Source organism: Seriola aureovittata, chromosome 12 (genome assembly GCF_021018895.1).
Source record: "Seriola aureovittata isolate HTS-2021-v1 ecotype China chromosome 12, ASM2101889v1, whole genome shotgun sequence".
NCBI classification, from domain to species: Eukaryota; Metazoa; Chordata; class Actinopteri; order Carangiformes; family Carangidae; genus Seriola; species Seriola aureovittata.
The window spans coordinates 18,769,430-18,790,350 of record NC_079375.1 but is presented as its reverse complement, the minus strand read 5'-3'; the positions used below and the strand labels follow the sequence as shown (position 1 = coordinate 18,790,350).

The following is a 20,921-nucleotide window of genomic DNA, read 5'->3' as shown; positions in this document are numbered from 1 at the left end:
AATCACTTGAGGTGATTGAGCGTTTTAGAGTAATGAGCTTTGATAGACTGATCATCATGGCAGGAAAAAGTGGCAGAGATGCAACAGAAAGGCCTGAACTTGATGCAGTGACAATAAAATTCAGAAGTTACAGCCTTATGTTGGCAGAATGAAGCAGCTCCCCAGTGTCAGCAGCGAGGAGGCGAGTGCTGCTGGCGAACGGAAAGCAGTGCACAGAGTACATCACTTAAAATCAGATATCTGTCACTCTCTGCTGGTTAATATGAGACACTGCATAAAGCTGCTGTGTCAAATCACATCCTACCCTCTCCTGCTCTCCCTTCCCTTCATCTATTTTAGGTGTGCACATAACTTTATTATGAATAAAATCATACTGTCAAGTTGACATTTTAATTTACAGTTGTGCAAAATGTTTGTAATTTTAGGTGTCCTGGAAATAATAATTCAATTTGGAGTTAATAATTAAGAAAATACTGGGTTTGAGTTTCTAAGTAATTTTAGATTTTCAGAAGAATTTCCTTGAAACAACTAAACCAAGTAAATATTTTTTATTTATTCAATTATTCTTTGAAACCTTCTCCATCTATGTTACATTAAATGTTTGTGGACAAGTTTTATTTTCACATGTCCAACTGAATAACTTACACGTCCAAAAACAAACAAAAACTTGTTGGAGGTTTTCAAACTGAGGGCACAGACGGAGACACGAGGTATAAACAATGGGAAGTTAGTTTGGCTCACAATTTCTAATCAAAACTCTCACTTCTCTAAACCACAGCTCAGTCTGAACTGAAAATGTATGATAAACATTTTTAGATTCAATGCGATTTACATTTTCTGGGGATATTCCTAATTTCTGTTGCAAATGAACATCTCTAAAACCCCTTAGAAAATCATAAATGGAAAAAATGCTTCTCATAATTTTGCATACTGTAAACAAAATAAAAAACAGTGTTGAAGTTGTAGACCAAACCCCCTCGTCTATTTTATACCAGTGATTAATTAATTGGAAATGTACACCATCAACACTGTCCTCAATTTCCCCTATAATTAGTACCACATGTCATACATTAGGAAATTAATATAAAACTACAAAATTAAAATAAAGTGCGACCTATTTTTGTAATTTAGTTTTAATTCATAATGTCATTTTAAAAACAATGAAATAAATGCCCTCAAATATCATTGCCTTACTTGCCCACTTTTACTCCTTGCAGTGCACTAGTAGTTTTCTAGAAAATAACTCAAGTTTACTGGTGCTAATACTTAATCAGTCCAACATAAAGCAAAATAAGGAAAAGAAAAGTGAGCTGAGGCCACTCGTAGAGAGGCAGACAACTGAGGAGCACCCAGGGGTGCTACTGCGTGACCAAAGAACACTTGTGTCCCAGTTCTCTTACTTGCATGCGTAAAGTGTGGGGACCTCATGGTGCCTACTCTCAGCACTGAGCTACACTCCAAAAGAGAAGCTACTGCAAAACAATTTATCACAAGTAAAACAAACAACTAAACCAAAAAGGACTAAAAGAACAAAGAACCACCAACAAACAACCCAGCTGACTGAACAAATGAAACCAATAAAGCAAAATAAACCATGAGGTCAAACAAAGTAGGTAGAACCAAGGCAAAAACATCCCAGATAAAAACAACCAAGATAAAAACAACCAAGGCAAAAACATCCAAGGTAAAAACATCCAAAATAAAAACAACCAAGGCAAAAACATCCAAGATAAAAACAACCAAAATAAAAACAACCACGGCAAAAACATCCAAGATAAAAACAACCAAAATAAAAACAACCAAGGCAAAAACATCCAAGATAAAAACAACCAAAATAAAAACAACCAAGGCAAAAACATCCAAAATAAAAACAACCAAGGCAAAACAGTAGGTGAACCTAGAAAAAGGGAAAAAGAATTAGTTGGTCACCATGGTATAAAATGATGTATGTTTGTTTGTTTGGTTTTTTAACCACTTACCTGCTGCCAATGCTTCCGGCCACAACTGTCAGGCACCTTTCTCACCTGGCCCTGATGAGGGGGTTGGCTGGGGGAGGAGTCATCGCAGGGCTGTGTTCACAAACCCTACACTACCTGAAGCGTTCCCCACTCCACACAATTACAACAGGATCAGGGACAAGGCACAAGCTTAGAAATTGGTTTACTGTGTTGAAAGAGTGTATGTAGAGCCAGTTTCAGGGCTGGCAGCAGTTTGCCAGATGTAACCAACTGTTAGAAACATTATCAGACTGTTGCTCTCTCTTAGCGGCTGCAGTTAAAAACCTTTAAAACAGCATCATCTGCTTCTAACTTGATCTGAATTTAACATTCATCTTCGGGTGTTTTGTCAGATAACGCAGAAAATAAAACCAGATTCTCAAAAACCAATTGTGCACACGACACAATCCGTCCGTCCCCAAATAAAACCAATTAACCAATCAGTCACTGTGGGCTGATTTCATTTGCTATTAGGAGTCATTTAGGACGCCTGCAGTATAGAGTGGCAGATAATCAGAAGCATATTTGATTATCCATTGAGGGAATTATACACCCGTCAGTGTGAGGAACTGGCCGGGTTGCAGAGATTATTTCTGTTATTATGGAGCTGAATGGCTCAGCCAATGGCTTCAATCCGATTTAGTGCTTTCAGAGAGAGAACCACTGTTGTAAACTGCACTCACACTCTCATCACTTAAGTGTTTATAGTTTTCATCGTGCATGTGCCTCCATGTGACTATAGTTGAAAATGTAATGTAGTTTGAGTCATTTGCTTTTCAAAGTATTAATGTTTACATTCGGAGTTACAACAAATTAATATTGTTATCATGTTGTTGTAAGTACTTCCACGTACTTGCAAACTAACCTAGAGTAACCTGGTGTCCTTGTGACGTTGCACCAATAGAAGTTGAGAAACCATCACAAAAAAGCTGAGAAATCACAGATAACAAATACAATTTCATAAACAATCATCAAAAGCTTTATTACAGTGTAGTTTGAGGGTTGGAAATAAACTTTTTTCTACAATGATGAAGAGAGAATAAATTACTTTAGTACAAAATAAACAATCACTTCAATTTTTCTCAGTAAAACTCAGTGTACATTGTGATTTTATCTTTTGTTCTGCTTCATGACATAGACAATAATTTAATTAAATATGATCCGGTATATATAAAACTACTGATGTGCAGTGTTTGTCATCACTGGAAATATAGCAAAATCATTTTATGTGACTTCTCAAGCATTAGGCAACTTGCTAAAGTTTCCCTTTAAACAAACTTGCAGCACAGACCAACCAAGACCAACACTGTATTTTATCATGTGACGAGTAGGAAGCTAAGTCTAGCAAAACTGTATCAGCTCTTTCATGCTGCATCCTTTCTCGCAGCAAATATCAGATATCCTCCCAGCAGCTCGTCTGATCCGAGAGGACATGGGGAACCAGTGAGGAGCCAGGGAGACGACGTCCTCCTTCTCGTCAGACTCTGCATGGACGTGCGCTGTCCCTGAAGCCCGGCACTCCTCCGTGGAGGCGTCATGGTCCCCTGTGCAGAGGAGAGGGAAAGATATGTGGAATTAAAAGTGATAAGCGGAAAACACACAAGATTTCTTGGTTTCAGTTGGAAACCTTCTGTGAAACTGCAAAGGAAATAAAAATAAAAAAAAGGTTTTGCATTTTGGAGTGAACCCCGTATGTATTTTGCTGGGTTGATGGATCAGATAGTCACTCGAATGATGACAAACTCCAAGTAAGAGTAAGGCATCTTCCTGCACAGCGGCAGACACTGTTATGTAGAAGGTGCACAAATGTGGCTTTAAATGTTTAAAATGGTAAATATCACTTACATCTGTGATGCTGTTTGCAAGGAGTGTCTCTCAACCCATGCACATGATATGTTTAAAAATGTAACATAAAGTACTTACAGTGAGGAGCGGGCAGCTGCTGGCCCATTTTTACGTCCGGGATGCTTCTCCTTAGCCGTGAGTTCCCACAGGATGAGACCGCCAGACGTATCAGCTCTCTGCCACACATCTTAATCCTCTCCTGTGCGTGAACCACACTCGCTGCAGCCACAAGCACCACCATCAGAGACACCAGGCGCTTCGCGGCAGCCATTGTATGATGTGTTACTGCTCCTCAGTTGGTCAGCGGAGGTAGGAACTGAACAACGTTGGGCGTGTGGAGAGTGGTGACTTCTGAGGCGAACATGAGGGGGTTTATATATTCATTGTTACCCACAGTGACGGTTTCCAAAAAACGTTGAGGCCACATGTTTGTTGGAAACATGTATTCAGCCTTGGTGAGGGAAAAGCATGTCCTGATCTGGAGCTCAGCATGATAGTGAGGCGAAGCCTCCTCAAGGTTGAAACTGTCATTAAGATTAAAAAAAAATGTCTCATAGTGAGAAAGAAAGAAAGAAAGAAAGAAAGAAAGAAAGAAAGAAAGAAAGAAAGAAAGAAATACTTTGTATTGTTTTGGGCCATTGAGCTTCACAAGAACATCACACAGCTGCAACAGAGGTCTGAGTTTGGGCCTTAATTGAGAAAAGCAATAAAACCAAGATACATTTCAAGCAGTTCAGATGCTAATAATCCCTGTGTTTACAGATCACAATGTGGTTTTAGTGGTTTTTAATTTGTTTCTTTCAGAGAGACGTGCCTAAGCTCCTATTCCGCTCACGGCATGTACGTATGTTTGTTTGAAATTTGTCAACACGTCGTAATTCATGTTATTACACTGAACAATTTCCCTTGAATGTGAGTGGCTTTTACACCTTATCTTGGCACATCTTGAGGGATGGGAGCTAATTGGAACAGAGTGCGACTGGCAAAAAGATGTCAAGGATATTGACGCAACTATTCACACACATGGTCACCCCGGGCCATACTGTAGTTGCATAAACATGCCAGTGATGACCGTTTCATATTTGCAGCGCTGATGAAAAACATGAAAGGTGGCACTTTAATGTATTAAACGTACTTCTGGCTATGCTTGGCATTTTAACCTCTAATGACGATATCACTGGTAAGTCATGACTCTCAGCTGCTGCTCTGAGCAGGAGGTAGAGATGTAAGTATCAGTCTTGTCTAAATCCTTTCACCTCACTGATTCTGATCCCTGTCCTTTATCCCTTGTAGAAGGAGGTTAAAGTCCATGCTGTTCATTACAGTCCACCCAGATATTTTCTACAGATATCGAATTAACCGCACTTTGTTTGGCTCATCATATTACTCGCCACTGTACCACTGACAGAACATTAGACTCCAGAAAAATGTTAACTGTGAACCGAAAGCTTGAAAGCTGATTGTTTTCTGTTTGGTTGATTTCTTCTGCCAAATCTTTTGTTTTGTTTTGTTTTGCACTTCAGGGCAAAATTAATTATAGATGCAAAATCATCCATGCCTCTCTTGAACAAAAGGAAACGTCTGAGTTTCAAGTTTCTCTGTCTGATGTGTCTTTTTGAGGACGTAAAGTTTAAAGCTGCTCCATGTTTGTATATAAGCAATGGATCGACTGACTGTCTGTAGTGATGAACCCATGGTGAATCATCAATGGGGGAGTTTTAGTGTCTTTCGTCTCATCGTTTTGGTTTTATGAATCGTAACCTTAACGTCTTGGTTCAGTCTGAGCTGCTCTCATGAACCTTTTAACAGCAGACAGACACAGTTAGCGACTTGCTGCTAAACCCAGTAGAGCAATTAGCATCTAAAGAGCCGAATAGAGCCATAGTGCAACAGTGTGCTGGCTGTTTCAGTATCACCCATTTGCTAACACTTATGTATTACTTAAGATCTCTTATTACTGCTTTAAGGTCATTAAAGGTTTTATGCCTGTGTATCAACGTACCGGGTACATTTGGTATCTGCCCTACGTTTGGTGGATGTGTATATTTGTGTACAAATATACAGATTTTACAGTGTATATTTTACAGTAATCCTGCGAAACCTTCAACGTCTTGCTCTTACATCATGTCATCATATCAAGTGAGAATTATATACTATATATCAAATATATTAGCTTTTTATCAGCAATAATTTTATTCAAATTGTTCATCTGTCTTTGAATATTCTGTATGTGTCTGTCTTCCTGTGTATCTGTGTCTGTCTGATTGTCTTACTGACCTTCCCCCGATGTCCCTTTTGACTGCATCTATTCCTGTCCACTCTGTCCAGCCGGAGTCACACGACGCAGCCAAAATCCCTCAGTACTCTTGACTTTTAATTGATGCTGACGACACCATTAAACCATTGGCATCTCTCCCAATACCTTATCCTGTAATACTATTAGACAGGAGCACCGACCCTCAGACGAATGAGACAAGTGTCTGTTAATAGACACAATCGTCAAGTCTCTTGTATTTAAAGGAAAATAATAATACGTGAGTGATATGAGGAAGAGATTTTTTATAATTCAGCAAGAATTTCACTTTTGATGGGAATTGAGGAGTACATATTTTAATACATAATAAAATCTGTGTTTGACATGGTTTCCAGCCTGTATTGCATTAAATTGTTTTTTTCTGTTTTGTTTTTATGTACGATAAAGAAAATTAATGACACATTTCACAGTATTCTGTACAGTCACTGAGTAATATACTGTATAAATTTTCAACTCTGAAATAGGAATGAAATAAATTAAATAGCTAAAACATACCTGTAAGATTTCATAAAATGTCCTTTACCTTTGTCACCTTCTGTTTACAATTCATACAGTTACAATCATTCATGCACAAGAGATATAAAACTGATCAGACTGAACAGATTTCAATCAGTGACTCCCCAAACAAAACCCTTGAAATCTTTTGGCTACTATTGTGTCAGGAAAAATATAAATAGAATGTGGACACATCTGTCACTAGTTCATAAATAAATTCTTACCTTTCAACAAGTATTTTTGTATTTGCATAAAACTCAAATGAAAAGATTCATAATGTTATATTGATATTTCACTCAATAATTCACTGTCTCTAATTGTGTTTCATTTGGGGGAAACTAATGACTAATACTTTATAGAGCTGTGTGTTTGTAAATCAGAGGTGACCAATGCAGGTGCAGGGTGTTTTGTCATGACCAGAGGCACGACACATCTTCAGCACAGCTGGACAGAGGGTCAGTGGGCGTGGTCGGGGATGGTACTCCAGCGCACCGAACAGACCGGTCTTGAGCAGATCTACTACAAAAGCTGCAGTCTTTGTCCATAGCACTGAGTGAGTAGCCAATAAAACACATTGAGATGAGATAATGCATTTGCTTACTGTACTTTTGGTCTTTGGAGAACTGTTGTCCAGGGCAGGAGCTGGTCTAATGATCTTAGCTGAAGAGCTAAACACAGCCAGCACACACTGCAGGGACAGTTCTTACTACAGAACTGGGACATGCTTGATTCTGACATTAAAAGTCCAGGAACATTCGAGCTCAGTTCTCACTCCCTGCAGAGACTGTGCCAAACATTGACCTGCTGTTTATACAATTATAAGCTCTTATCTGCATTTTCCTGTATGAGAAACCTATATCAGAAACTAATTGATATGCTATCACTCATAAAAGTGGCTTGTAAGCTCTTGAAATAGGACCTGATCGTACACACCTGATCAGATTCTCAGTGCGACTCAAATAGCGCAGGACCTGATTGACTTTCGCCCCTGTCCAACCAGGCAGGAGGTGCAAGCGGAAATCCTGGTAATCCTTGAGAACAAATTTACACTCATGATCTTAATAGCTACTGACACCCCCCCTGCTGCGCCTCCCCTCCCACTTAGGTACAGTCAAGAGCACGCTGAGTGACCGGACAGAAAGAAAAGGTGCGGTTTCCACAAGATTGCTATGCATGACGCATGGCATGTGATGGGACAGCTTTGCACGGGCGATGTTGGTGATGATGATTTTTCTCAAGTTTTCATTGCTTGAACATTTAAATATCCTCAGTCTAAAAAAGTGGAAAACAATGACTACAGTCCAACATGATGCTTCACCAGCTATTAGCCAAAATTTTTACAGAAGACTGAAGTCAAAGTAATACTGTCTGTTGTGCGGAGTATCAGGAATGTAAAGTAACATGTAAGAGACCATGTAGTTGTCCAAAACAGTTCATTAATAGCACTTCCAATGAAAAGAGTTTTTCACAAGCACCATGCTCCCTTCAAAGTGCAACATTGCTTCATTAATAATGTTACTACCTGACCTCCTTCTGTCAAACATCTATTTCAGTTTAGTCAGCAATGGTTGCAGCCGGGCGCTATTCTTGGAGACAGACAACAAGCTGTCCAGCAGGAGCATCTTGTCTATTTGACAGAGTAGTCATCACCCATTGCGTGCAAACAGCAACGACTATAAAGCTGAGGCTTAAAGCTTATCTCAACTTGCTGCTGCCTCATTTGCCCCCCCCTTTAGATTGTTTATCTTAAATCACACAGGCTCAGAGTTGGAGGCAGATGGGGTCTCACACTTTCTACACCCATGGGTGATAAGGCCATTTAGGGTTAGCGACTTAGTGACCAGGCAGCTTCTCTCAGTCCTCGCTCTCACGGATGGTTTGCCTTCCACTGGGCCGGTAGTGTATCTCATCATCGGAGTCGTCTGGCTGGGGTTCGAAGCAGCCGTCAAACTTACGCCTCAGACGTTTCTTGAGCTGGAAGCTGCGCTCTGTGTTTGAATACGTGTATTCCTGTTCCTTCAGCTTGGCGTAGTAGTCGGAGAACTTGTTGAACAGAATGGAGATGGGCATGCCATTGAGGATGATGCCAAACGAGATGCAGCCAAAAGCCACACAGCGGCCAAGATAGGAGATAGGGACAACATCTCCGTAGCCCACAGTAGAGATGCTGACCTGTAGGAGGAAGAGAGTAATGTGAGCCATCTTACATGCATCATCGGAAATGTGCTTTACTATTTGAATGAAATAAATGACTGCCTGCGCTGGTTTTTATATTTTTAGATGTTTTTATATTTACAAAATATAGAGAACTTGGTGGAAAAAGAGAAGTGGGATTTCCCTTATTTTGCTCCAAAGAGAGAGGGCTCATCCTCATAGTGCTTTTCATCCTGCCCCACAATACTCTTCGGACATGGCCTCATGAGAATCCAATAAAGTTCAAATGTTTCTTTTACTAATCATTTGTGATCATTCGGATCATTCGAATCATTTGTGTTGCAAGTTGGGAACGAGCAGGATCAAATAAACCTTCAGGAATGCACTTCACCACTTTCCATCTCTTGAAAGCAATCAGTGGATCTGGCCACAAACAAGATGCATTACACCGTATTATAGAGGATTAGACATATTTAAGTTAACAGCTGCCACCGGATAAATAAAAACCAAACGCCCTTACATGAGAGTGCAAGAACACAGAGAAACAAGTTGGTGATGTACAGTGATACTGAAGCCTGTAAGTACATTAAAAACAAAGACAGAAAAATACTGTAAAATTGTTAATGTTATTAATTCTGACTATCCCAACAAATGTCAGAGAAAATGAATCTCTTCCCTTTACCTCTGGTTGCCCTGTGAAATTCATTTATGAGGAGAAACAGAATCCAAGATAGTGAGCTTATATAATACCTACTTATCCAAATAGCTAATTAGCAAAATATACTTGCAACCCATTGCTGAATGATAACACAGAACAGGCTGAAAAAACTTTTTAAGTTGTCTTTTGTGTCGGCTTTATTCCAGCACCCATCCATGATATTTGTTGCATATTTCTTCCTGCTTAAGAAATCTATATCAAAGTTGGTTTAACCAACCTTTCACCAACAAACAGAGATTATACAATGAGTCTTTAAATACAGTGCTATCATGAATGCATTGCTTGGTAGAACCACAGAAATAGCATTTGCCCTGCTCTGTGCACTTCTGTCCTGGTCTGACTAGACAGGCAGCACAAATCCTGGAATGCCTAATCCTTGACACCTGAAATGCACCCCCCCCCCAGCACAGTCAAGAGGAACAGCTTAGCAAGGTTCATAACCATGCTAACTGATCCGGAAGAATCTAAGTAGCAGCCATAAGAGCTCGTCCAATCCCCATTAAGATGAGGGGCAGTTCAGGTGTTACCTGGCATCATATAAATATGTAGTCAAATGCAGCTTAAGCTGCATTTTGTTATGTCCGTCATGGCTTGATCTCATTTTTCTTTGATTCAATACATGGTCATGGTCAAGGAAAAATGTAAGAAAGGGGAAAGCTAAAATAGATTATTACAACATTTGGATCCAGCCAAGTTTATTGCAAAGTCACTAAAATACCATTTTTGGCCACGAAATACATAAATAAAGCCCTAATTGCTATTCATTCCTGCTTTTTTTTATTTAGGCAAAGCCTGTCTGGAGGTTGAAGTTCATCCTACTCACCGCAGCCCACCACCAGGCATCTGGTATGCTGCTGAATGGTGTCCCGGGCTGATCCACTTCCACAGAGTGCATCAGAGCAGAGAAGGTAAAGATGCCCATGGCAATGAATAGAAACAGACAGCACACCTAAATAATGACAGAGGATTATATGTCAACAGCAGTGCCCATTTATATTTGGATTTGGATTGGGCTACCAATCAGGTCACATGTTAATGTTGTTCATTATGACTGATCTAGAATACCTACATATTTATGTATTAACAAAATGTGCACATGGTATTTTCAGCGTGAATGGTCCAAATAAACAGTAGCTGTCAAAAACTACTAAGCCAAGAATGACATATACTCTTATTTGGATGAGGCTGAGGATTTTTCCTGTTCAGAAGAACCTTGTGTCAGATGTATTATATCAGTGTCGCCACAGGTGGGATCAACAAGTGGAGTACAGTAGTAAGTTGAAAAAAAAGGAGCATCTTAAATTCTTACGCTAGCTGTGCATATCACAGATTATAAAATTATTATGCTGTTATCCCACCACTTTGACTTCTGACATGATTGGCACATGTACATGGAACCTGTCAACCTTTTATGTGTTACTTCTCTTCCCACCAAAGTTTCTGTAAATCTTTCTAGGTTCCTGAGGAAGTTATGGTGAACTTGTTAGCAAAACTATTTAGTGCACATCCAGTAGATGTAGTGAAACAGAAGCATCAATTTGGAGTCACATTTATGGCCATGTAGCAAGTGTTGTAATGTTTTTCGACTTTACCAACTTCGTGAAATATCTGCCTCTTGAGCAGCTGAATGCTCCACTATCTTTATCAGCTAGCTGCTAACTAGCTAGCTTTTTAATTAAAACAGTTCCCCTCTGTGGTCGGAAATGCTGATGAATGGTGAGACTACACCAAAAACAGTAAGTTTAACACTAACAGTACAAGTTGCAAGCCACAAATCATATGATTTAGTGTTAATATAAGATATTGATTATAGCCACTTTCTTTCAGCTCATTTGGGAATTACATGTCTGCTCCTTTGTTTCGTGCGTGTCACCTCAGTTTAAGATGTCCACAATGGATATTTTTTGTGTTTGTGTTAGATTTTTCTCATTTGATATTCCTACATACCTGCTCAGAGCACTGGCGAATGGTGAAACCAAATGCTCTCATGCCTGTAGAATGACGGGCAAGCTTCAGGATACGGAAGATGCGCATCAGCTTGACGACCTTGAGCACCTTGCTGACTTTACTGACCCTTGCCATGGTCTTCAAATCTTGCTGCCCACTGACATCTTCTGCATCTATAACAAATGTCTCAAAAATGATCTGGATGAAGTAGGGCATAACAGCCACCATATCAACAAAGTTGAGGGCACTCTTCACAAAATGTTTGATGTTGGATGTGGTGACTAACCGCAGAAAGTACTCTGAGGTGAAGAAAAGAATGGAAGCGATCTCTATCCACTCCATGTAGGTTTTGCCAGCGAGTTTGTACTGCCTGAGTTCTTTCACTGTGTTCATTGTCATGGCAACAATCGAGATGAGCACGAAGAGACTGGAAAACACAGCAAAGGCTTTGGCTGACAATGAGGAGTAGGGATTCTCCATCAGGTCCCAGAGAGCCTTTCGAAGGCCTCCAAGAAACATGTTCTTGTATCCCTCGTCATCCTGGTGAGGTTTAATCTCATCAAGCAGCTCCTGGTTGACCTTGAGTTGGTCTCTGATGTCATCCACTTTTTCCTCAAACAGAATACGGCAGCACCTGAGTAGAAGAAGAGGAGAATTACCACCAATTTTTACTAGAACTACTTTTCAAAATCATGCTTGAAGTACACAAACAGTAACAGACCAAGCCACACAATACACGTAGTAGGCTATCAACTATCTGCAGCACACCTTGGAGTGTCCTTCAGTTTCAGTCCCCAGAATGACATCTCTTCCTCAAAGTTGACAGGGCAAAGGCTGTCCATAACCCACAGGACATTACTGCAGTAAAAGTGGAATATGTAGTGGAAAAACATGGGGTCCCTGTCGAAAAAGAACTCGTTGTTCTGAACATTGTAATCGTCACAGAGTGTCAGACGCTTGACTGGATCATCGCAGAGGGCAAGGACACCAATCCTGGTTTTTGGGTGTCGGAGGACCAAATGTTTCGGGATGTGGAACACCTTTCCACCCACGTTGAGGTTGACGATGTTTGACTGCCTTGGGTTTGGTGCATCTTTGGTTTGATATTTTGATTCATTTTTTTTCTCATCAGGAGCATCAAGGTTGTTCATAGATGTCCATGGTTTCACTGAGCTGTCCTGTGAAAAAGGAAATTCATGCTCCTGTTCTTCAATGCTTTGTGAAAAACTAATTTCCCGTTTAACGGTTGCAAAAAGACTAGAGCGACGCTTCTTTAGCACTTTCACCTTTGGTATCATAGTCTCCATTGTGACCGCTCCTTAGAAGACAAAAAAACGACAGCAAATGTTGTGTACCGGGTTCAGATAAAGTCAGAGAAAAACAACAACAACAATATTCCACAAGATCTCCATTTAAGCAAGATGTCCCTTGAAAATTTCTGCTTACAGGTTGAAACAAAGATAAAGTAAGAGCTCCCGTGCTTGTCTCTCAGCGTGCAAGAAGATCAACTGCATGAGTTAGGGATTCAGCCTCCTCACTGATTCTCTAATCCTATTGCTGTTCTTTCTGTCAAACACAAGTTAAAAATACTGTTCACAGGGATTAGTGTTGTGATTTAAAGCTTTGAGCTCTGAGAGAGGAGGAAGGGGAGAGGGAGTGGTGTGATGACAGTATTGTATTGCTAACGAGGCTATGGATAGCTTTCTCACAGGAAATTCATATGGTACAGATAGATTACACAAGCTAGCTTGAGCAACAATTTTTCTGCATTTGTGCTGAACAATGAAGATAAGCCTCACTTTGTAATATCAAACAACAGAATTTAACATTTAGTATTAAAAAAATTCTATTTTTCTCTATATTTTTACGAAAGCCTTAGGTGTATCTTTTCATTTCTATTCTTCACGATCAAATCCCTGTTTGGAGTTCATCTCTGCTAAAACTCCATAACATAAATAGTTTAGTCATTTCAAAATAAAAGCAAGCCAGAAAAAAATCCAGTTTTGGATTTTTTGGATTGGAAATATACACAAAAGGGATCATGTAGATATGTAGTCTTGTAGTTTGTTGTAAACATCCCAATGAAAGAACTGTATACTGTACTATAAAAGTATTCATAGTTACTGCAAGAATTCCATATATAGTACAAAACATTAAGAAACGTCATGTACAACAGTGGGCAAAACCATGTAGAGACCATTTATCTGGGTCTTTTATTTCACATTGTAAGGTTAAATTTAAAGTACACATACAGAGAATAATGGTATGGCCCAGGTTTCCACCCATGGAAGCTTCTGTGAATGGTATTTTCCAATCTAGCGGAAAAGGAAATAGGAATATAAAATAAAATGTATTTTTTTTATATAAAACGTTTTACTGTGTTCATATGTACATATGTGATTAAAATTAGTTTTAGTTTAATTATAATTTAATTAAAATTGTCAAATTTTGAAAAACTAAAAGATTAAAGTTGAGATATATACCGTCTGCGCACCACGTGACTTCCTTTCCGGTCTAACCTGACAACATGGACGCCAGCCGCGTGCAGCCGATCAAGCTCGCAAGAGTAAGAAAATACTTAATATGGTGAAAATAAACGTAACCAGACGGATAGTCAGCTTCAGAAACAATTGCTGTCTCATACAGTGCCAAAACATTGAAGCTAAATTAACGTTTAAGCAGCGATTAGCGTACGGCAGGTCGGCTCTCGTGCTTCCATCATGGAGGCCTGTTCATGCCATTATCTGTGCTGCTTCACCGTCACACCCGTGCATGCTGGCCTGGACTGTGTGTGGCCACTGTAGAAAACACGTATTCCTAAAGTTGTAACGTTAATCTAAGTTTTGTTTTACTTTCAGGTTACCAAGGTACTCGGAAGAACTGGTTCCCAGGGACAATGTACACAGGTATGCTAACATAGCTAATGTTTCAGGGTCGACGGTTCATCTGTTTAACGTAGGGATTTGTTCGTTCTTCTCTTTCCTTGATAAGTTACCGAACAACCCCGACAAGTTTAGCATGTTCATAAACGTTTTCAATGTATTTTCCCTTGCAGGTTATCTGCAGGTCGGCGTATTGTCATTTGCAAAGGTCCTAAACCTGTTTGTAGCCTTGCTAAGGGTAGTAATGTTACTTAAAGTGAGTGTGTGAGTGAAGCAAAAGACAGCTGAAAAATCTGCAGTACCATTGTTCCGGACTTCTGATACCCAAAAGTCCCATCACATCCTTTAATAAATGCGTGTTACATTTTTTTTTAATAGATGTTTTAGTTGTCTTAAGATTACTTTGGTGAACCCTTCAGAAACACTCATGTTTTCATGTGTCTGACTTTTGGCTTACAAAGACAAATATCTCTTAGGACAATAAAGTTGGACTTGAGCTCTGCGGATGTGTTCAAACTCTTAACTATTTATTAGAAAAGTTGTCAGTGAAACAGTAATTTTTGTTAGGTCTATTAAATAAAGCTGTATAAACTTGTCCTATATTAAAAATAGGGAAAAATGCATGTTTCATGGAGAACATGTCGATGTTTGCAAATACTTTTTTCTGTGTTAAGAACACAAAGATAATCAATTTCCAGTCATGTTAACAGGGAGGAGTAAATTCTTATATTAAAGAACTTGGAATTGGAGAACTTCTGATATTTTTGCTTGAATAATGACTTAAATGATAATCAATTAAAATGACCCAGCCAAATAATCATTTTAGCTCAGCACATTTATAAATGTGATTGATGTAATTCCTTCAGTTACTGGGGGGCACACATTAAGTCATGGCTGCACCAGTTCCTGTGTAAATAATAGTCGACCATCATGTGAGATTTTAACGTGCAAAGGTCTTAACTTGTTAATGTAATTTATCTGTGTACCTACAGGTCCGTGTTGAGTTCATGGATGATAGCAACCGCTCCATCATCAGGAACGTGAAGGGCCCAGTCAGAGAAGGAGATGTGCTGACACTTCTGGAGTCTGAAAGAGAAGCCAGGAGGCTGCGATAGGTGAGGGGACATGAGCCCAGCTATGTCCGTTAACCCATTCACCAGTGTGTGTTTGACTTTATGTCACTGACACCATTAAACTGTCAACATTATAAGCCTGCCAGCAATTTGAAGATGTAGCTTTGGGCTCTGGTGATGTGTAATAGACACATGTACTTAGACATTTAATAGACTAAACAGCAATATTTTTAAGGAAAAAACCCAGCAGTTGTAATAAACATAGTTTTTGCACAAGAATTTATCACAGTGTAAGAGACATCATGAACTCCAGTGTGAGGTAATGATACAACTGTGCAATCAATATGAATACATTTTGATGCAAGTGAGTAGATTAAGTAGTTGCATTGAACAGCATTATATTGTGCAATGTATGTAAATGGGAGGTGAGGAAAACATTACAGCTTTTAATGAAGTGTAATACAAAAACACAGCAGCCTTGTACTACCATGGAGTTGAAAGGAGCTCTTTAACACTTTCTACAAAAAATGAACTCTTTCACAAAGATACGATTTATTGCTTGGTATTTGAACCGTATTATGTGTTGTACTGGTGTTCATATTTGATTAAGCGTAGCTGTGACCCACTTCAACTCTTGGCCCTGATGACATTGGCTTGCCCACCACTTTCAGTGACAGTTGAACTCTTGTGACTTGTGGTTTACCATGTATTTCAGCCATGTCAGCGTACAGGGTTAGTTCTGTGGTCCTCTGTGCTGATCTCAGGACTCACGGTGCAGAAACACTGATCGATTTTTGGCAATATTAAATCTGATACTTCGCAATCAATTACTAAATTACCTGAAAGGAGAGTCTGTAATATTTCCCTGTTCTTTGCTAGTGTCCTGTTTACGTAGAAGCATTGAAAAAGACGGTTTTGTTTTTGTCGGCTGTGTTGAATGTGAATATATTTGAGATGGAGTGTGACTGATCTCTTGTCTTCACAGTGCCCACTGAAGCTGTGAGGTGCCGATCCAGCGCTGTGGAACAGAGGACACCATCCGTTTCACTTGGAATGGCCTACATCTCATTTGTTCAGATGTTTTGAAATAAATTTGGTTATTAAGATGGAAGTGTGGAAGTCCTGTGTTTATTTTACAGTAGATGTGAACTGTTTAGGGTTTTTTTTTTTTTGCTTACCATAATTAACAGACTTTGAGGCTTTGACGATTTATGGACTAAACAATATTTTTAAAGTTGTGACAACTGTAATAACTATAGTTTAGTTGTATTTATTACATTTGTGTATAATTAATTGCAAAATAATTTATCACAGTGCACAGTCAACCTTTTGTCTAATATGTGGTTTTTTTGTTACTTGTCAGTAGAGGTATACAGGCAACATGCTTGCACAGAGATGTGTAAATAAACTCTGGATATTGAGGCAGAGTGCCAAGTTATGGAAGTGACAGCCGCCTATTAAATTTCAATCGGTGCACTGCAATGGTAAAATACATGATTTATAGTTGAACTGTAATCCAGAGTCTCTTGCCATAAGAGAAACCTTAAACATATGCAAAATGAAAGAATTCAAGTTAATGATGTTCCTTTTTAAAGTATCAAAAACCAGTGTTAATTTTATCTTGTAGTTTTCCTACAAGCATGTCCACCATAAACAACACTGTAACTTATCCGACCACTGAAACTAGAGCAGATTATTTTTAAATTACCAAATGTCACAAGGGCAAGTTGATAGAAGCTAAATTTGTTGTACTGTTGTGAGTGTCGGATTGCTTGATGCTATTTTTGCACATTTATTTCCACAAATGCATTTTAATGTGGCTCAATATACATAGATCTACAGAAAAGGAACATTATTACTACCAGGTTCAGGTTGTGCAGTTTGCATTCTGTCCAGCAGAGTGCAGCATCGCTCTGATCATCACAATAGTGATGAGTAATTTCAAGACAACCTTTGTTTTAGAATAACTAACTAAACAAGCCCCTTTGCTCTGCCTTATTTAACCTTTAACTGAAGATTATTCATCTCTTTCATGTATTTTTAAACACAAAACTCTGTACACAGGCAAAAATTAGGTGCAGAAGCAACAACATTAAAACCACCTGTCTAAAACTGTGTAGGTCTCCCTCTGACCTGCTCTGAAGGAGTCCTGTGGCATTCTGTTAGTTGCAAGGTGGGGCCTCCATGGATCGCACTTTTTCCATCAGATTTCACATTATTGCTCGATCAGATTGAGATCTGGGGAATTTAGAGACCATGTTAACATTTTAACTCTTTGTCATTTTCTTCAAACAATCCATGAACATTTTTTGCAGCTGGAACAACTGATGAACAATGAAGAAACAAAACACAATCTCATAAATAAATGTGAATTTTTAACCAAAGTGTATCTAAGTATATTTTATGACAACAATGTTTCAGTTATTATATTTTTTGATGAATTTTAAAATACATGTTTTGAAAATTGAACACAAATGTACCACAAATGTGTTTATCTTGATTTTTTTTCCATTCTTTCTCACCATATTTCCATACTTCATGCAGTCCCCTGTTTCCTAAATCTACATGTTCCAACAATACACCACACAGTGTTCTGACTTTTTCATGGTTGCTTATGATCCTGGCTTAGCATAGCTCTGTTTAAATGCTGGGGAACAAATAACCTGAAACCAATTTATTGTTGCTCTAATGGTCTTTATGGAAGTGTACAACCTAAATGATGGTATGTAAGATATCTGAATATGAAATGAAGTATTTCTACACTGGGATAGAGTTTGTAAATCAATGCACTATAGGAATTTAGAAATCGCCATAAAACTCTTTCTGCACATCTATATATTTAAATATTATACTTATATATTTATATTCAAAACCTTTATGTGTGAAAGTTGTTTATGAGCATGACGTTGCTTGGCTGGATTCCAGCTTGAGGTTCATGAAGTGCCTGTTTGAACAAGGAAAGCAGGTCAGTCTGGGCTGTGTGTTGCTAAGTGGCTCTTTGCCTGCTGTATGTATGAGTAGTGTAGGTTAAATGATTTTCCATTTTCCATCTTACTTTGACCTACTTTACACAAGGATTTGAACTGACCTGGTGGTGTGGAAAAGTGAATTTATTTTAGCTGTAAAAACAACATGATGTGGAATCAGAGCACCTGCCAGACACAGCTCTACTACAGCATACTGCTTTGATATTTGTATGAATACAGCTTTAAAGGGGAACTCATTTATCTGTTTAACAGCATTTCATAGTCATTAATAAGTTGACCAATTACAAAAAAACTCTAAACAGGTGTTCCTTCAAATCAGTTTTTACAATATAAGCCCAAAAACCCAACAATACACCACCGTTTGAAGGTGTTTCACTGTAGGGAAAAATAGAGGTGCTAAAGAATGCCCAAAATAAACACTGCAACAAAGGAAAGTGTTTTACTTGTGGTTGCCACAGTTAATACTTGTGCATATCCATGCCAAAAGTAACACAGGTGCACCCACGTTCCTCTCACGGTGCAGATTATTTACAGGATTGCATCTGCAGTTCCTGAGGCTTACAAACTTTACTGCAGTTTCAACCGGGAGGGCATCAACCAGTAACATGGAACCAGAGCGGAAAACCGACACCAAACCACAAATTAAATTTTGGCAGCTATTCATTAAGTTAAAGTAAGACGTGCAACACCAAGTAGAGCATGCTGGCACTTGACAGCCGGACTCAGTGAACCAGAAAGAGAGATGATAATACAGTGAGAGAGAGAGAGAGAGAGACAGAGAGACAGAAAAACAGTTTTCTGATCTTCTTAATTCTACAAATCCAGTCAGAAATCAGGGTGTAAATCTGGCTTAACAGTATTTATCTTGCCAAATACCGACGCCTACATGTAACAGTATGTTTGTACAGTGTGCCTCCAGAGCCCCATGTGTGCATAAACAAATGAACAAGTTGCCCAGTAGTCTGTGTATCAGAAAACAGATTTACAAATCCCACAGTCTGGATCTGACTGTTAATCACCTGCACTTGTTTCATTCTCATTTTGACCTAAAGGACAGAAAATAAAAGAAAAAGCAATAGAAACAGATGATAAAAGGGGGGGGGGGGGTGTACCAAGTATATTATTCAGCAGGATTCACAGTCAACAACAGCCCTGTGCTTGAAAACAGCTTGGTGTCAGTTTACCCCCCCCCATGTCATCATCATTCTACACCTCTCCATCTCCTCACTTTACTCACCCATCCAGAGCTACGGGTGGCATGTGTTTACCATCTCTCCATCTCCCCCGTCTCCCTCCCTCTCTCTCTCCCTGTCCCAAGGCCACTCCCTGTTTGTCTGCATGCCACCAAGGTCTAACTGAGCCGGGAGAAAACACCAGCAGTGGACATGTCTGTCTGTCTGTAGGCAGTATCTGGGATCTGCAACATTAAACCAGACACACAAATATCAAGGACACTGCGCCTAGAGGTGCAGAAGTGTCGCTCCTATTTTAACTCTGTTGGTATGAAATGTTTGCTGCTTTCCAAATTTAGACCAAAATAAGGGCAACATTTATCTGTATTCGTTATCTCTGATTTCATTTTATCATATCATACAGGACATATTATGTACCCATGTAACCCTTAAGTTTATTTAGGATTTTGGCACTTGATCTTACCTGAACCCACAAAGCAGCTAATCGTGGCCCATATTTAAGTTTGGGTTTTCTGACCCCAAACATCACTGTTTTTGTTCACTATCACCTCTTTCACCATCTTGCATGTTTAAGCCACATCAGGAGGCTGTTTCCAACAGGACAGCTAGAGAAAACCACTGTACACTACCTGCTCACCACCAAACAGCAGGAAGACACAGGTAGCAACTAGCTGGTAAACATAGTGGAGAATTCAGCAGCTGAAGAGCCAGATATTTTCCTCAGGTGTTTGGCTGAAACCAAAATAGAGCTAAAATGAGATTGAATATTTAACTTAAATTCAACAAGAAGCCAGAAACATGATTCCAAATGAATGATAATGTTTCTCCATGAGCAAGTGTTGGCTAACAATGTCATCATATCAACTTTGAAGTTGATGATGTGTCAGTGGCCGAAAAATATTTTTTCCAGATTTACGCAAAAGTGTATAAAAAAAGTGATAAAATCGTTTCATGCAGAAAGTGCCCCTTTGATATTATGATGTATTATATTGTTGGATTGTTACTTAATACTGATACATGATGAAGCTGGTGAAGGTGGATTAACTTGAACTTTAACTACTTGAATTTACAGTTCAAGAAAACAGTAAATAAATGTAATGGAGTTCAATAATCTATAATAATCTATAAAGTACCATGAAATGGTAATATTCAAGTAAAGTACCTCAAAGCTAAGGTAAGGTAAGTACAGTACTGGAGTAAATATACTTTGCCAGGGGTGCTATTTAAGGTTCTTCACAGATTAATTATCTGTGTAACAAATGTACTGTACAGTGACACAAGTTCAAACTGCAGATCATCTTGTCGAGCTGGTGTGG

The 20,921-nt window shown here is 39.0% G+C and overlaps 3 protein-coding genes across 3 annotated transcripts; 1 reads left to right on the top strand and 2 right to left on the bottom strand.

Annotated features, from left to right (window-relative positions):
• Nucleotides 1–2,981: 2,981 nt before the first annotated feature.
• insl3 (insulin-like 3 (Leydig cell)) lies at nt 2,982–4,337 on the bottom strand. The gene is made up of 2 exons (XM_056392179.1): nt 3,921–4,337; nt 2,982–3,541 (listed from the first exon to the last, which is right to left on the bottom strand). The coding sequence occupies exons 1-2, from the start codon at nt 4,111–4,113 to the stop codon at nt 3,339–3,341; spliced, it is 396 nt and encodes a 131-aa protein (XP_056248154.1). The 5' UTR covers nt 4,114–4,337; the 3' UTR covers nt 2,982–3,338.
• A 2,105-nt stretch (nt 4,338–6,442) lies between these two features.
• On the bottom strand, nt 6,443–12,777 carry si:rp71-39b20.4 (potassium voltage-gated channel subfamily V member 2). The gene is made up of 4 exons (XM_056392003.1): nt 12,239–12,777; nt 11,471–12,104; nt 10,347–10,472; nt 6,443–8,823 (listed from the first exon to the last, which is right to left on the bottom strand). Exons 1-4 carry the CDS (start codon nt 12,775–12,777, stop codon nt 8,506–8,508), a joined length of 1,617 nt encoding a protein of 538 aa, XP_056247978.1. The 3' UTR covers nt 6,443–8,505.
• Nucleotides 12,778–13,928: 1,151 nt separating this feature from the next.
• rps28 (ribosomal protein S28) lies at nt 13,929–16,536 on the top strand. The gene is made up of 4 exons (XM_056390397.1): nt 13,929–14,036; nt 14,329–14,376; nt 15,345–15,467; nt 16,411–16,536. Exons 1-3 carry the CDS (start codon nt 13,998–14,000, stop codon nt 15,465–15,467), a joined length of 210 nt encoding a protein of 69 aa, XP_056246372.1. The 5' UTR covers nt 13,929–13,997; the 3' UTR covers nt 16,411–16,536.
• The last annotated feature ends 4,385 nt before the right edge of the window (nt 16,537–20,921 follow it).

Bases quoted from the DNA above. Each gene is read 5' to 3' on its own strand.
- insl3 (XM_056392179.1), bottom strand. From the start codon at position 4,113: ATGGCTGCCGCGAAGCGCCTGGTGTCTCTGATGGTGGTGCTTGTGGCT. The intron at 3,542-3,920 runs GTAAGTACTTTA...TCCTCTGCACAG, and splicing joins GCAGCTGCCCGCTCCTCACT to GGGACCATGACGCCTCCACG.
- si:rp71-39b20.4 (XM_056392003.1), bottom strand. From the start codon at position 12,777: ATGGAGACTATGATACCAAAGGTGAAAGTGCTAAAGAAGCGTCGCTCT. The intron at 10,473-11,470 runs GTATGTAGGAAT...GTCATTATTTAG, and splicing joins TTCGCCAGTGCTCTGAGCAG to GTGTGCTGTCTGTTTCTATT. The intron at 8,824-10,346 runs GTGAGTAGGATG...TTCCTCCTACAG, and splicing joins ATGCCTGGTGGTGGGCTGCG to GTCAGCATCTCTACTGTGGG.
- rps28 (XM_056390397.1), top strand. From the start codon at position 13,998: ATGGACGCCAGCCGCGTGCAGCCGATCAAGCTCGCAAGA. The intron at 14,037-14,328 runs GTAAGAAAATAC...TTTTACTTTCAG, and splicing joins AGCCGATCAAGCTCGCAAGA to GTTACCAAGGTACTCGGAAG. The intron at 14,377-15,344 runs GTATGCTAACAT...GTGTACCTACAG, and splicing joins CCCAGGGACAATGTACACAG to GTCCGTGTTGAGTTCATGGA.